Source organism: Rhinopithecus bieti, unplaced genomic scaffold (genome assembly GCF_001698545.2).
Source record: "Rhinopithecus bieti isolate Rb0 unplaced genomic scaffold, ASM169854v2 scaffold_19200, whole genome shotgun sequence".
NCBI classification, from domain to species: domain Eukaryota; kingdom Metazoa; phylum Chordata; class Mammalia; order Primates; family Cercopithecidae; genus Rhinopithecus; species Rhinopithecus bieti.
The window spans coordinates 143,359-154,991 of NW_016809419.1; the positions used below are offsets into that span (position 1 = coordinate 143,359).

Below are 11,633 nucleotides of genomic sequence, written 5' to 3' on the forward strand. Positions count from 1 at the left end.
GCGCGGCCCGGTAAGCGGGGACGCGCGAGGTTGGGGGGCGCCTTCCGGGTGGGAGAAGAGGCCGAGGTAGCGCCTGGGGCGGAGCGGGGGGGGCGGGGTCCGTTGTGGGCGGAGGTAGACAAGGGGCGGGGTCGAAAGACCCGATAGTGGGCGGGGCACGGAGGCGGTCCTGGAAAGGGGCGGGGCTAGAGAGAAGCTGGGGTAAAGGGGGCGTGGACGACGAGAGAGCTTGGGGGTCATAGCTTGGGAGATGGAGCGAGGGTTGGTTTTCAGTAGCGGAGCTGCCCTGCCCCTCCCAAAAGTGGGTGCAAAACACCAAAAGGTAGATTTTGGAATGTCAGGCCCCCAGGTAAATGGGAAATAGGGTATAATTCCGAAGGAAGCCACTCCACCCCCTAAGAGCACCTTATTTCTCTAACCTCCAAGGAAAGGGCACAGGATTTGTCAGATACCTGTGTTTGCTGGCGGTGCCACTTGCTGTGTGACCTTGGATAATCTTGTAATTTTTCTGAGCCTCAGTTTCCTCATCTGTCAAATGGGGTTGAGAGGAATACTACCTCACTGTTGTGGGGAGTTACACAGATAATGAGTGTGAACATATTTTTGAGTTGTAATGGGCTGTGTCGTTATGAGATATTATCGTTATTCTTTTCTCTTTTTCTTCCCAGAGACCCCCCCGGCCGCCCTCTTCCTTTCTTTGTTCCTGTGGCTGGGGGGGTATCCCCTCCCTCCACAACATGGAGCCATCTCCTCTGTCTCCCAGTGGGGCAGCACTTCCCCTACCACTGTCACTGGCGCCGCCCCCACTACCCCTGCCAGCAGCTGCGGTGGTACATGTGTCCTTCCCTGAGGTGACCAGTGCCCTCCTGGAGTCCCTCAATCAGCAGCGTCTGCAGGGCCAGCTCTGCGATGTGTCTATCCGAGTGCAGGGCCGTGAGTTCCGGGCTCATCGGGCTGTCCTGGCTGCCTCCTCCCCTTACTTCCATGATCAGGTCCTACTCAAGGGCATGACCTCCATCTCACTGCCCAGTGTCATGGACCCAGGCGCCTTTGAGACTGTTCTAGCCTCCGCTTACACTGGCCGCCTCAGCATGGCTGCTGCTGACATTGTCAACTTCCTCACAGTGGGGTCTGTGCTCCAAATGTGGCACATTGTGGACAAGTGCACTGAACTACTCCGAGAAGGCCGGGCCTCAGCTACCACCACCATCACTACTGCTGCAGCCACCTCTGTCACTGTCCCTGGTGCTGGGGTCCCATCCGGGAGTGGGGGCACTGTGGCCCCTGGTACCATGGGCTCTGCACGCTCCCATGCCTCCAGCCGGGCCAGTGAGAATCAATCTCCCAGCAGCAGCAACTACTTCAGCCCCAGGGAGTCCACTGATTTCTCATCTTCCTCCCAAGAGGCATTTGCAGCTTCTGCAGTGGGCAGTGGGGAGCGTCGAGGAGGTGGCCCTGTGTTCCCAGCCCCTGTCGTTGGCAGTGGGGGGGCCACATCTGGAAAGCTGCTGCTGGAGGCAGATGAGCTGTGCGATGATGGTGGGGATGGGAGGGGGGCAGTGGTTCCTGGGGCTGGGCTCCGGAGACCCACCTACACACCCCCTAGCATCATGCCACAGAAACACTGGGTATACGTGAAGCGAGGTGGTAATTGCCCAGCACCAGCACCGCTGGTTCCCCAAGACCCAGATCTGGAGGAGGAAGAGGAGGAGGAAGACCTGGTGTTGACCTGTGAGGATGATGAAGATGAAGAACTAGGGGGTAGCTCCAGGGTTCCAGTGGGGGGAGGGCCTGAGGCTACCCTCAGCATAAGTGATGTCCGTACCCTGAGTGAGCCCCCAGACAAGGGAGAGGAGCAGGTTAACTTCTGTGAGTCCTCCAATGACTTTGGCCCATATGAGGGTGGGGGTCCTGGGGCAGGTCTTGATGACTCAGGGGGGCCAACTCCCTCTTCCTATGCACCCTCCCACCCTCCTCGACCACTTCTTCCCTTGGATATGCAGGGCAACCAGATCTTGGTCTTCCCGTCGTCTTCATCCTCCTCCTCACAGGCTCCTGGCCAACCACCAGGGAACCAAGCAGAACACGGGGCAGTGACTGTGGGGGGCACGTCCGTGGGGAGCCTGGGTGTGCCGGGTAGCGTTGGTGGGGTCCCTGGAGGGACTGGCAGCGGGGACGGGAATAAGATCTTTCTGTGCCACTGTGGGAAGGCCTTCTCCCACAAGAGCATGCGGGACCGGCACGTGAACATGCACCTCAATCTGCGGCCGTTTGACTGTCCCGTGTGCAACAAAAAGTTCAAGATGAAGCACCATCTGACTGAGCACATGAAGACGCACACAGGTCTCAAGCCCTACGAGTGCGGAGTCTGCGCCAAGAAGTTCATGTGGCGAGACAGCTTCATGCGCCACCGAGGACACTGTGAGCGACGGCACCGCCTGGGTGGGGGCGGAGCTGGACCTGGGCCTGGGACGCCCACGGGGCCATCCTTACCTTCCAAGAGAGAGTCTCCCGGAACGGGCGGGGGCAGCGGCGACGAAGCGAGTGCGGCCACGCCCCCGTCCAGTAGACGTGTCTGGTCCCCACCCAGCGTCCACAAGGTGGAGATGGGCTTCAGTGGAGGTGGAGGAGCAAACTGAAGGGGCAGGCTACTGGGGTGGGGTAGCTTTCGGGAAAGGGAATAAGCACGATACAAGGGCGCTGTGACCCCCGGGTGATCTCCCACCACACTTACTGTCTTCCTTTATCTCTGTGGACTTGTATATACTCTGGAAGGGGAACCACAGTTCCACCATCGCCCGCCCATTCTACTACTTATCCCCTCCCTCCCAAGGTATTTCTGGAACTAAGCCCTTCCTTTCCCTCTGATGGGTACACTGAAGCCCCTGCTCCACAGAGTAGGGTGCACATGGAGGGTAGGAGAGGGGGCGTGTTGAGCATCTTGCAGTCACAGGGTCAGGGGTCAGGTGGTTGTAGTCTGTGCCTGAAGTCTGTGTTTGTGTTGTCGTGGAGACCAGGCCTTTGAGCCCCACCCTTGTCCTAGAACCTACCCCCTCTCAAGGATGCGCTCTTTATTTCTACCCTCTGTCCTCGCCACCCCCCCACTTCCCGTGGAAATTCCCAACTCGGTTCTCATGGAGGAGTGGGTGGAGACAAGGAGGGAGTAAGTCTTAGGAGTACAAGGTTTTTATTTTTTTTAACAGTGATTAAAATATTTATTGGTCATTTACTTGGCTTCCCGACACCCGTGTGTTTGGTGGGGACGCCGCACAGATGGGGGAAAGCAGGAGTAATGGTTTTCGGGCAAGTGGATGCTGGAGAGCACACACAGGAGTTGGGGAGCGGGGGGGGTGGGTGCCTGGGCTTAGGGAGGGCTCGAACTCGGGGCTGCTGTGTAGTCCAAGAGGGCGCGGTAAGACTGGGGTGTCCTGGTGAGACCTGGAGAGGATCTGCCTGGCCTGTGAGGAAACACCGGTCTCCCAGGCACCCTCACCTAACCAGAGCGGGGATTTCCACCGCCCCTCCCGTCGCCCTTTGGAAGAAAGTGAAAGTGAAAGGAGGAAGAGGAGGGTTGCTGGTTGAGGAGGTCGCAGAGCCATGAAGTCGCTGTCTCTGCTCCTCGCTGTGGCTTTGGGTGAGCGAACCCCGCGACTCATCGCCCAGGAACTAGAGGGAAGCGGGGGGGAGGTGGCCCCACTGGAGCCGACGCCAGGGTGGGAGTGGGCAGGTCACCAGATATCCAAGCCGCCCCTCACTCGCGCCCCTATACGCCAGGGCTGGCGACCGCCGTCTCGGCAGGACCCGCGGTGATCGAGTGTTGGTTCGTGGAGGATACGAGCGGAAAGGGCCTGGCCAAGAGACCCGGTGCACTGCTGTTGCGCCAGGGACAGGGGGAACCGCCGCCCCGGCCGGACCTCGACCCTGAGCTCTACCTCAATGTGCACGGTGAGTCTTTAGGGACTCGCCGCCCCCCTACCTCTGTCGCCTCCACCGAAACCCCCTCCTCTTTAGATCCGGCAGTGACCTCGGGCCTCAGCTTCCCCCTATATAAAGTGAGTCTCACTATAGGGTAGTCTGTGCATTTGAAGTTCCCCGAACGCTGCCCTTCCAGCCCCTTTCCCGGCGGTGACTCTACATCTGCAACTTCCTTCTCTGTACTCAGACCCCACGGGCTCCCTCCAGGCTGCCTTCAGGCGGTACCCCCGGGACGCCCCCGCACCACACTGTGAGATGAGCCGCTTCGTCCCTCTCCCCGCCTCTGCGAACTGGGCCAGCGGCCTGACCCTGGCGCGGAACTGCCCGCGGGCCCTGGATGGGGCTTGGCTGATGGTCAGCATGTCCAGCCCAGTCCTCAGCCTCTCCAGCCTCTTGCGACGACAGCCAGAGCCTCAGCAGGAGCCTGTTCTCATCACCATGGCAACAGGTAGCTGGGGAGGGGAGGTGGAGAAGGGTGGGTAGATTCTAAGGGTCCAGATCTGCCGGTGGTCTCGCTTTATGGACTTGAGCAAGACATTTCGCTAATCGGGGTTCAGGGGGTTCAGTTTCCTTTTTTTGTTAAAGAGAGGTGTTGGGCCGGGGCGCGGCTGGCTCAAGCACGTAATCCCAGCACTTTGGGAGGCCGAGACGGGCGGATCACGTAGGTTCAGGAGATCGAAACCATCCTGGCTAACACGGTGAAACCCCGTCTCTACTAAAAATACAAAAAACAAAAAAACTAGCCGGGCGAGGGTGGCGGCGCCTGTAGTCCCAGCTACTCGGGAGGCTGAGGCAGGAGAATGGCGTTGAAACCCGGGAGGCGGAGCTTGCAGTGAGCTGAGATCTGGCCCACTGCACTCCAGCCTGGGTGACAGAGCAAGACTCCGTCCTCAAAAAAAAAAAAAAAAAAAAAGAGAGAGGTGTTTGGCTAGAATGAAATCAATCTCTACCGCTCCTTCTAGCCCGTCACCCCAGTTAAAAAAAAAAAAATACTGAGCGGCTCCGGGGGGTGGGGGGAGAGCCGGGGCGGTCAAGGGGTTACTTTCTGATTTCGAAGGGCGGGGTTTGAAGAGGTGGAGTTTCCGGACACCAGACCTGGAGAGACTTGTCAGGTGATGCGAGGTGGGAGGGGTTCAGAGGCAGGAGCGTGTTTTCTCTGCTCCTGCCATGTCTATATCTTGCTCGGCACCCTCAGCTTTGCGGTTCACTCTTTCAAAACCCAGCTCTCTAGCCCCACCTGCGCCCACACCCGGCGCTGCGGCAATCCGCAAAGCAAAGGCTCTTAGACTCTGGCGCGTTGACCTTCCCTGACAGCCGCGTGTGTGGGGATGTGCTGCCGCTCTGTGGTCCGCAAACAAGTGGGCTCGAGTGGGCGGATGGACGCTGCTGGAGATTGGGTGGTTCCTGTTGCATTGCAGGGTGCGTTGCAGTTTGAGGCCCAGGGGTCGGAAGCTTTGCTGGGCTGGGACGTGGGAGGGACTGTGCAGATAATTCAAGGAGGAGGAGAATCTGACCTGGATATCTGGGAGCTCTCCGTCCCGGCAGTGGAGGCGGGGTATTCCGGGGTAGAATACCTGTAGAGTTCTTAGCTTTTCTATCTGGATTTTATGTAAGCGACACAGCCTGATGGACAGGCCAACCCTGCACCCTCCCTTCCCTCCACCCTCCTGAGAATTACCCACAGAACCAGGGAGACAGACTTGAAACCCACGGTGAAACCCTCACCTCTGCCTATACCTCCATTCTTAGTCTCAAGCCCCCACCCTGGCAGAAGCTGAGGAACACTGTTCTTGTGTAGACAGTAGCTCTCTCTGGTGGGGAGGAATATTTCCTAGGGCTACTGGCTCCACCGAGGTGATGATGAGAATGGTCTTTGCTTTCTGAGTTTGTTTTTCCAACTGTAAAATGTGCTTACTATTTCCCAGCTGCCTTTCCTGTTGTGACTATCAAGAGATGGCACTGTGTTAATTTATTCATTGACTTAATACTTATTAGCACCAAGAATGAGTTAGGATTCAGCAGTTCTCAGTCCACGCTGGAAATAAGAATCCTGTTGGAGGTTTCTAAAATATACTGAAACCTCATTCAATCCCATGCTTGGCTTGGTCAATTAAATCAGAATCTCTGGGGTGGCCCTGGGTACCCTTAAGGGTCACAAAGATGATCCGATGTAGATTCTGCTCTCCAGGAGGTTCTGGGCGGATTTCCCATGGATTATCCTAATGTGAAGTAGAAAGTGAAGGACGTGCAGACGGAGTCTTGGAAGTGCCCGGGTGGTAAGATTGTCTGTATCTCACAGACAACTGGGGTCAAAGCAAGGTGCTGTGCTATTTTTTATTTTTATTTTATTTATTTATTTATTTTTGAGACGGAGTTTTGCTCTTGTTGCCCAGGCTGGAGTGCAATGGCATGACCTCATGCTCACCGGAACCTCCGCCTCACTGGTTCAAGCGATTCTCCTGCCTCAGCCTCCTGAGTAGCTGGGATTACGGGTGCACACCACCACACCCAGCTAATTTTGTATTTTTAGTAGAGATGGGGTTTCTCCATGTTGGTAAGGCTGGTCTTGAACTCCCAACTTCAGGTGATCCTCCCGCTTTGCCTCCCAAAGTGCTGGGATTACAAGCGTGAGCCACTGTGCCCAGCCTGCTATCTATCTAATCTATCTATCTATCTATCTATCTATCTATCTATCTATCTATCTGTGTTTGAGACAGAGTCTCCCTCTTATTGCCCAGGCTGGAGTGCAGTTGCAGTGGCATGATCTTGGCTCACTGCAACCTCCGTCTCCCAGGTTCAAGCAGTTCTCGTGCCTTAGCCTCCCCAGTAGCTAGGATTACAGGTGCGTGCCACCACGCCCACCTAATTTTTGTATCTTTAGTAGAGACAGGGTTTCACCATGTTGGCCAGGCTGGTCTTGAACTCCTGACCTAAGGTGGTCTGCCTGCCTTGGCCTTCCAAAGTGCTGGGATTACAGGCGTGAGCCACCACGCCCAGTCTGCTGTGCTGTTTCTTTTCAAGCATTTTTGCTTGATTTGGGATTTAAGAAAATGAAAGCTGTTGTGCTGATGTATAATTAGAAATGAAATCTCTCCAGGGTCAAAGATCATTGATAATTTTGCTAATATACATTTATACTTGTCTTATCAAATATTTTAAAATGTTTGTTGACAAATATACTTGTTTATTTATTTGAGACAGGGTCTCCCTCTGTTGCCCAGGCTGGAGTGCAGTGCAGGCTGGAGAACAGTGGCATGACCTCAGCTCACTGCAACCTCCACTTCCGTGGCTCAAGTGATCCTTGTGCCTCAGTTTCCTGAGTAGCTGGGACCACAGGCATGTACCACCATGCCCAGCTAATTTTTGTATTTTTATTTGTAGAGATGGGGTTTCATCAGGCTGCCCAGGCTGGTCTTGAACTCCTGGGCTCAATTGATCTGCCTACCTTGGCCTCCCAAACTGCTGGGATTACAGGTGTGAGCTGCCTGGCCCCAAATATACTTTTTTTTTTTTATTTTTTTTTTTTTTTTGAGACAGAGTCTTGCCTCTGTCGCCCAGGCCTGGAGTGTGGTGGCCGGATCTCAGCTCACTGCCAGCTCCGCCTCCCGGTTCACGCCATTCTCCCTGCCTCAGCCTCCCGAGTAGCTGGGACTACAGGCCACCACCTCGCCCGGCTAATTGGTTTTGTATTTTTAGTAGAGACGGGGTTTCACCCGTGTTAAGCCAGGATGGTCTTCGATCTCCTGACCTCGTGATGCCACCCCATCTCGGCCTCCCAAAAGTGCTGGGATTACAGGCTTGAGCCACCGCGCCCGCCCTTTTTTTTTTTTTTTTTTTTTTTTTTTTTTTTTTTTTGAGACAGAGTCTCACCCTGTTGCCCAGGCTGAAGTGCAATGGCGTGATCTCTACTCATTGCAACCTCTGTCTCCTGAGTTCAAGTAATACTCCTGTCTCGGCCTCCCGAGTAGCTGAGACTACAGGTGCCCACCAGCATGCCCAGCTAATTTTTGTATTTTTAGTGGAGACAGGGTTTTGTCACGTTAGCCAGGCGGGTCTCGAACTCCTGACCTCAGGTGATCCACCCACCTCAGCGTCCCAAATTGCTGGGATTACAGGCGTGAGCCACCATGCCAGGCCTATACTTTCTTAATATACTTTGTGTATATTAAGAAAGATACATTCTCACCATTCTTTTAAAATATTACTGAGCCAGGTGAGGTGACTCATGCCTGTACTTCCAGCACTTTGGGAGGTCTAGGTGGGAGGATCATTTGAACTCAGGGGTTTGAGACCAGCCTGGGCAACATAACCAGACCTTGTCTCTACTAAATATTTAAAAAATGCTGGGTACAGTGGCTTACATCTGTAATCCTAGCACTTTGGGAGGCTGAGGTGGGCAGATCACCTGAGGTCGAAAGTTCAAGACCAGCCTGACCAACATGGAGAAACCCCATCTCTACTAAAAATACAAAATTAGCTGGGCATGGTGGCGCATGCCTGTAATCCCAGCTACTCGGGAGGCTGAGGCAGGAGAATTGCTTGAACCCGGGAGGCGGAGGTTGCCATGAGCCAAGATCATGCCATTGCACTCCAGCCTGGGCAACAAGAGTGAAACTCTGTCTCAAGAAAAAAAAAAAGGTTGGGTGTTGTCCCAGCTACTCTGGAGGCTGTGGTGGGAGGATTGCACCTTCGATGGGTGACAGAGTGAGACCCTGTCTCAAAAAAAAAAAAAATAGTTAAACTGTAAAATCTTTAGGCTTTGTTTATTTTAATTTTTTTTCTTTTAAATAGAGATGGGGTCTTGCTATGTTGCCCAGGCTGGTCTCAAACTGCTGGGTTCAAGTGATCCTCCCACCTCAGCCTCCCAAGGTACTGGGATTACAGGTCTGAGCCACCCTGCCCAGCCAGGTTTTGTTTATTAATCCTGTGGATTTTTTTTTTTTTTTTGCAATTGAGTTTTGCTCTTGTTGCCCAGGCTGGAGTGCAATGGCATGATGTCAGCTCACCGCAATCTCCACCTCCCAGGTTCAAGTGATTCTCCTGCCTCAGCTTCCCAAGTAGCTGGGACTACAGGCATGCACCACCACGCCCGGCTAATTTTGTATTTTTAGTAGAGACGGGGTTTCTCCAGTCTGGTCTCAAACTCCCAACCTCAGGTGATCTGCCCGCCTCGGCCTCCCAAAGTGCTGGGATTATAGGCATAAGCCACTGCACCTGGTCTGTGGATTTTTTTTTTTTAGCAATTCAAAAGTATGTTTCTGGATTTTGACAAACTAAGTGAAACTGCATACTGTTTTTACTCTACTGAACAATTCCATGAAGCTGAGAACAGTTTAACTTTATAGGCCTCAGAAGCTAGGACTAAAAATAACATACAGATAATAACAAGAAGAAAAAGATTACTTCTACCCGAAGGACCTAGACATTTCTGGGAAGAAACAGCAGTGAAAGTGACCTTAAAGTACATGGAGTATTTAGATCACGGGTCTCCAATCTTTTGGCTTCCCTGAGCCACACTGGGAGAATAATTGTCTTGGACCACACATAAAATACATGAACACTAATGATTGCTGATAAGCTAAAAAATATTGTGAAAAAAATCTCATAATGTTTTAAGAAAGTTTATGAATTTGTGTTGGGCTGCATTCCAAGCCGTCCTTGGCCACATGTGGCCCGTGGGCTAGAGGTTGGACAAGCTTGATAGATGTTTGGGAGAAAATGGGAAAGACATTGTAAACTGAAGGGACCTCATGACCAAAGCAAAGAGATGCCCAATGATGACCACTTCTACTAGGCACAAGAAAGGGGTTCTATGTGGCTGGTTTGTAGGGTGCAGGAGAAGTCTGGAAGGGTGGGTTAGGGGCTGAATGTTCAAATACCTTGAAAGCTGGCCTTTGTTCTGTAGGTGAGAGTGAACCATCAGAAGTTCTTTTGGAGGGCTGGTTGTTCTAAAAAGCCTGTTTTTTTGTTTTTTGTTTTTGTTTTTTTTTTGAGATGGAGTCACGCTCTGTCACCCAGGTTGGAGTGCAATGGGCGATCTCGGTTCTCTGCAAGCTCCGCCTCCCGGGTTCACGCCATTCTCCTGCCTCAGCCTCCCGAGTAGCTGGGACTACAGGCGCCCGCCACCACGCCCGGCTAATTTTTTGTATTTTTTAGTAGAGATGGGGTTTCACCATGTTAGCCAGAATGGTCTCGATCTCCTAACTTCATGATCCGCCCACCTCGGCCTCCCAAAGTGCTAGGATTACAGGTGTAAGCCACCGTGCCCAGCCTAAAAAGCCTATTTTTATTATGTACATATTTATTTTTTGAGACGGAGTTTCACTCTTGTCGCCCACACTGAAGTGCAATGGGACAATCTTGGCTCACTGCAACCTCTGCCTCCTGGGTTCAAGCAATTCTCCTGCCTCAGCCCCCCAAGTAGTTGGGATTACAGACACCTGCAAGCACACCCAGCTAACTTGTTTTTTGTATTTTTAGTAGAGATGGAGTTTCACCATGTTGGTCAGGCTGCTCTCGAACTCCTAACCTCAGGTAATCCACCCGCCTCAGGCTCCCAAAGTGCTGGGATTACAGGTGTGAGCCACCATGCCCAGAAAAAACTAGTTATTTTACTTGATTCTTTTTTTTTTTTTTTGAGACGGAGTCTCGCTCTGTCACCCAGGCTGGAGTGCTGTGGCCGGATCTCAGCTCACTGCAAGCTCCGCCTCCCAGGTTCACGCCATTCTCCTGCCTCAGCCTCCCGAGTAGCTGGGACTACAGGCGCCGCCACGTCGCCCGGCTAGTTTTTTGTAGTTTTAGTAGAGACGGGGTTTCACCGTGTTAGCCAGGATGGTCTCGATCTCCTGACCTCGTGATCCGCCCATCTCGGCCTCCCAAAGTGCTGGGATTACAGGCTTGAGCCACCGCGCCCGACCGATTCTTTTAAAAGGCAGACAAAGGTTAGATCTCTGGACTAGTGGGGAAAATACCAGTTAAATGATTTTCCTATGTTAACCAGCAAGTCCATGACAATGATGAAGGTAATGAAAACAGTAACAGCTAACATTTATCAAGTATTTTCTATATGCCAGGCCCTATTCTAAGCACTTTATATGCATAATCTCACTTATTCCTCTCAACAACCATAGGCCGTAGGTTTTAATATTATCCCTATATTGCAGATGGAGAAATATGGGACACAAACCAGTTAAATAATTTGCCCAAGGACACACAGTGTGTAAGAAGCAGAGCTAGAGGCCAGGCGTGGTGGCTCACACCTGTAATCCCAGCACTTTGGGAGACTGAGGCAGGCTTATCACCTGAGGTCGGGAGTTTGAGACCAGCCTGGCCAACATGGTGAAACCCTGTCTCTACCAAAAACACAAAAATTAGCTGGGCATGGTGGCGGGTGCCTGTAATCCCAGCTACTCAGGAGGCTGAGGCAGGAGAATCACTTGAACCCGGGAGGCGGAGGTTGCAGTGAGCCAAGATCGCACCACTGCACTCCAGCCTGGGTGACAAGACCAAAACCCCATCTCAAAAAAAAAAAAAAAAAAAAAGCAGGGCTAGAAATTGAACCCAGGCCATGTGGCTTCAGTCTGTGCCTTTATCGACTGACTTCCTAGGTATTTGGGATTTTTATTTTATTTATTTCTTTATTTATTTATTTATTTATT

The 11,633-nt window shown here is 52.7% G+C and overlaps 2 protein-coding genes across 4 annotated transcripts in view; both read left to right on the plus strand.

The window, feature by feature from the left end:
• ZBTB22 (zinc finger and BTB domain containing 22) overlaps window positions 1-3,235 on the plus strand; it is a 3,845-nt gene extending 610 nt beyond the window's left edge. The window contains exon 2 of the mRNA XM_017889251.1: window positions 669-3,235. Within this exon, the coding sequence (XP_017744740.1) occupies window positions 738-2,639 (1,902 nt within the window). The 5' untranslated portion in view covers window positions 669-737 and the 3' untranslated portion in view covers window positions 2,640-3,235. The remainder of the gene's footprint in view (window positions 1-668) is intronic.
• A 28-nt stretch (window positions 3,236-3,263) lies between these two features.
• Window positions 3,264-11,633, plus strand: part of TAPBP (TAP binding protein) — a 14,567-nt gene continuing 6,197 nt past the window's right edge. For all 3 annotated transcript variants that reach the window (XM_017889253.1, XM_017889254.1, XM_017889252.1), the window contains exons 1-3: window positions 3,264-3,634; window positions 3,775-3,945; window positions 4,163-4,423. In XM_017889253.1, the coding sequence (XP_017744742.1) occupies window positions 3,598-3,634; window positions 3,775-3,945; window positions 4,163-4,423 (469 nt within the window). In that variant the 5' untranslated portion in view covers window positions 3,264-3,597. The remainder of the gene's footprint in view (window positions 3,635-3,774; window positions 3,946-4,162; window positions 4,424-11,633) is intronic.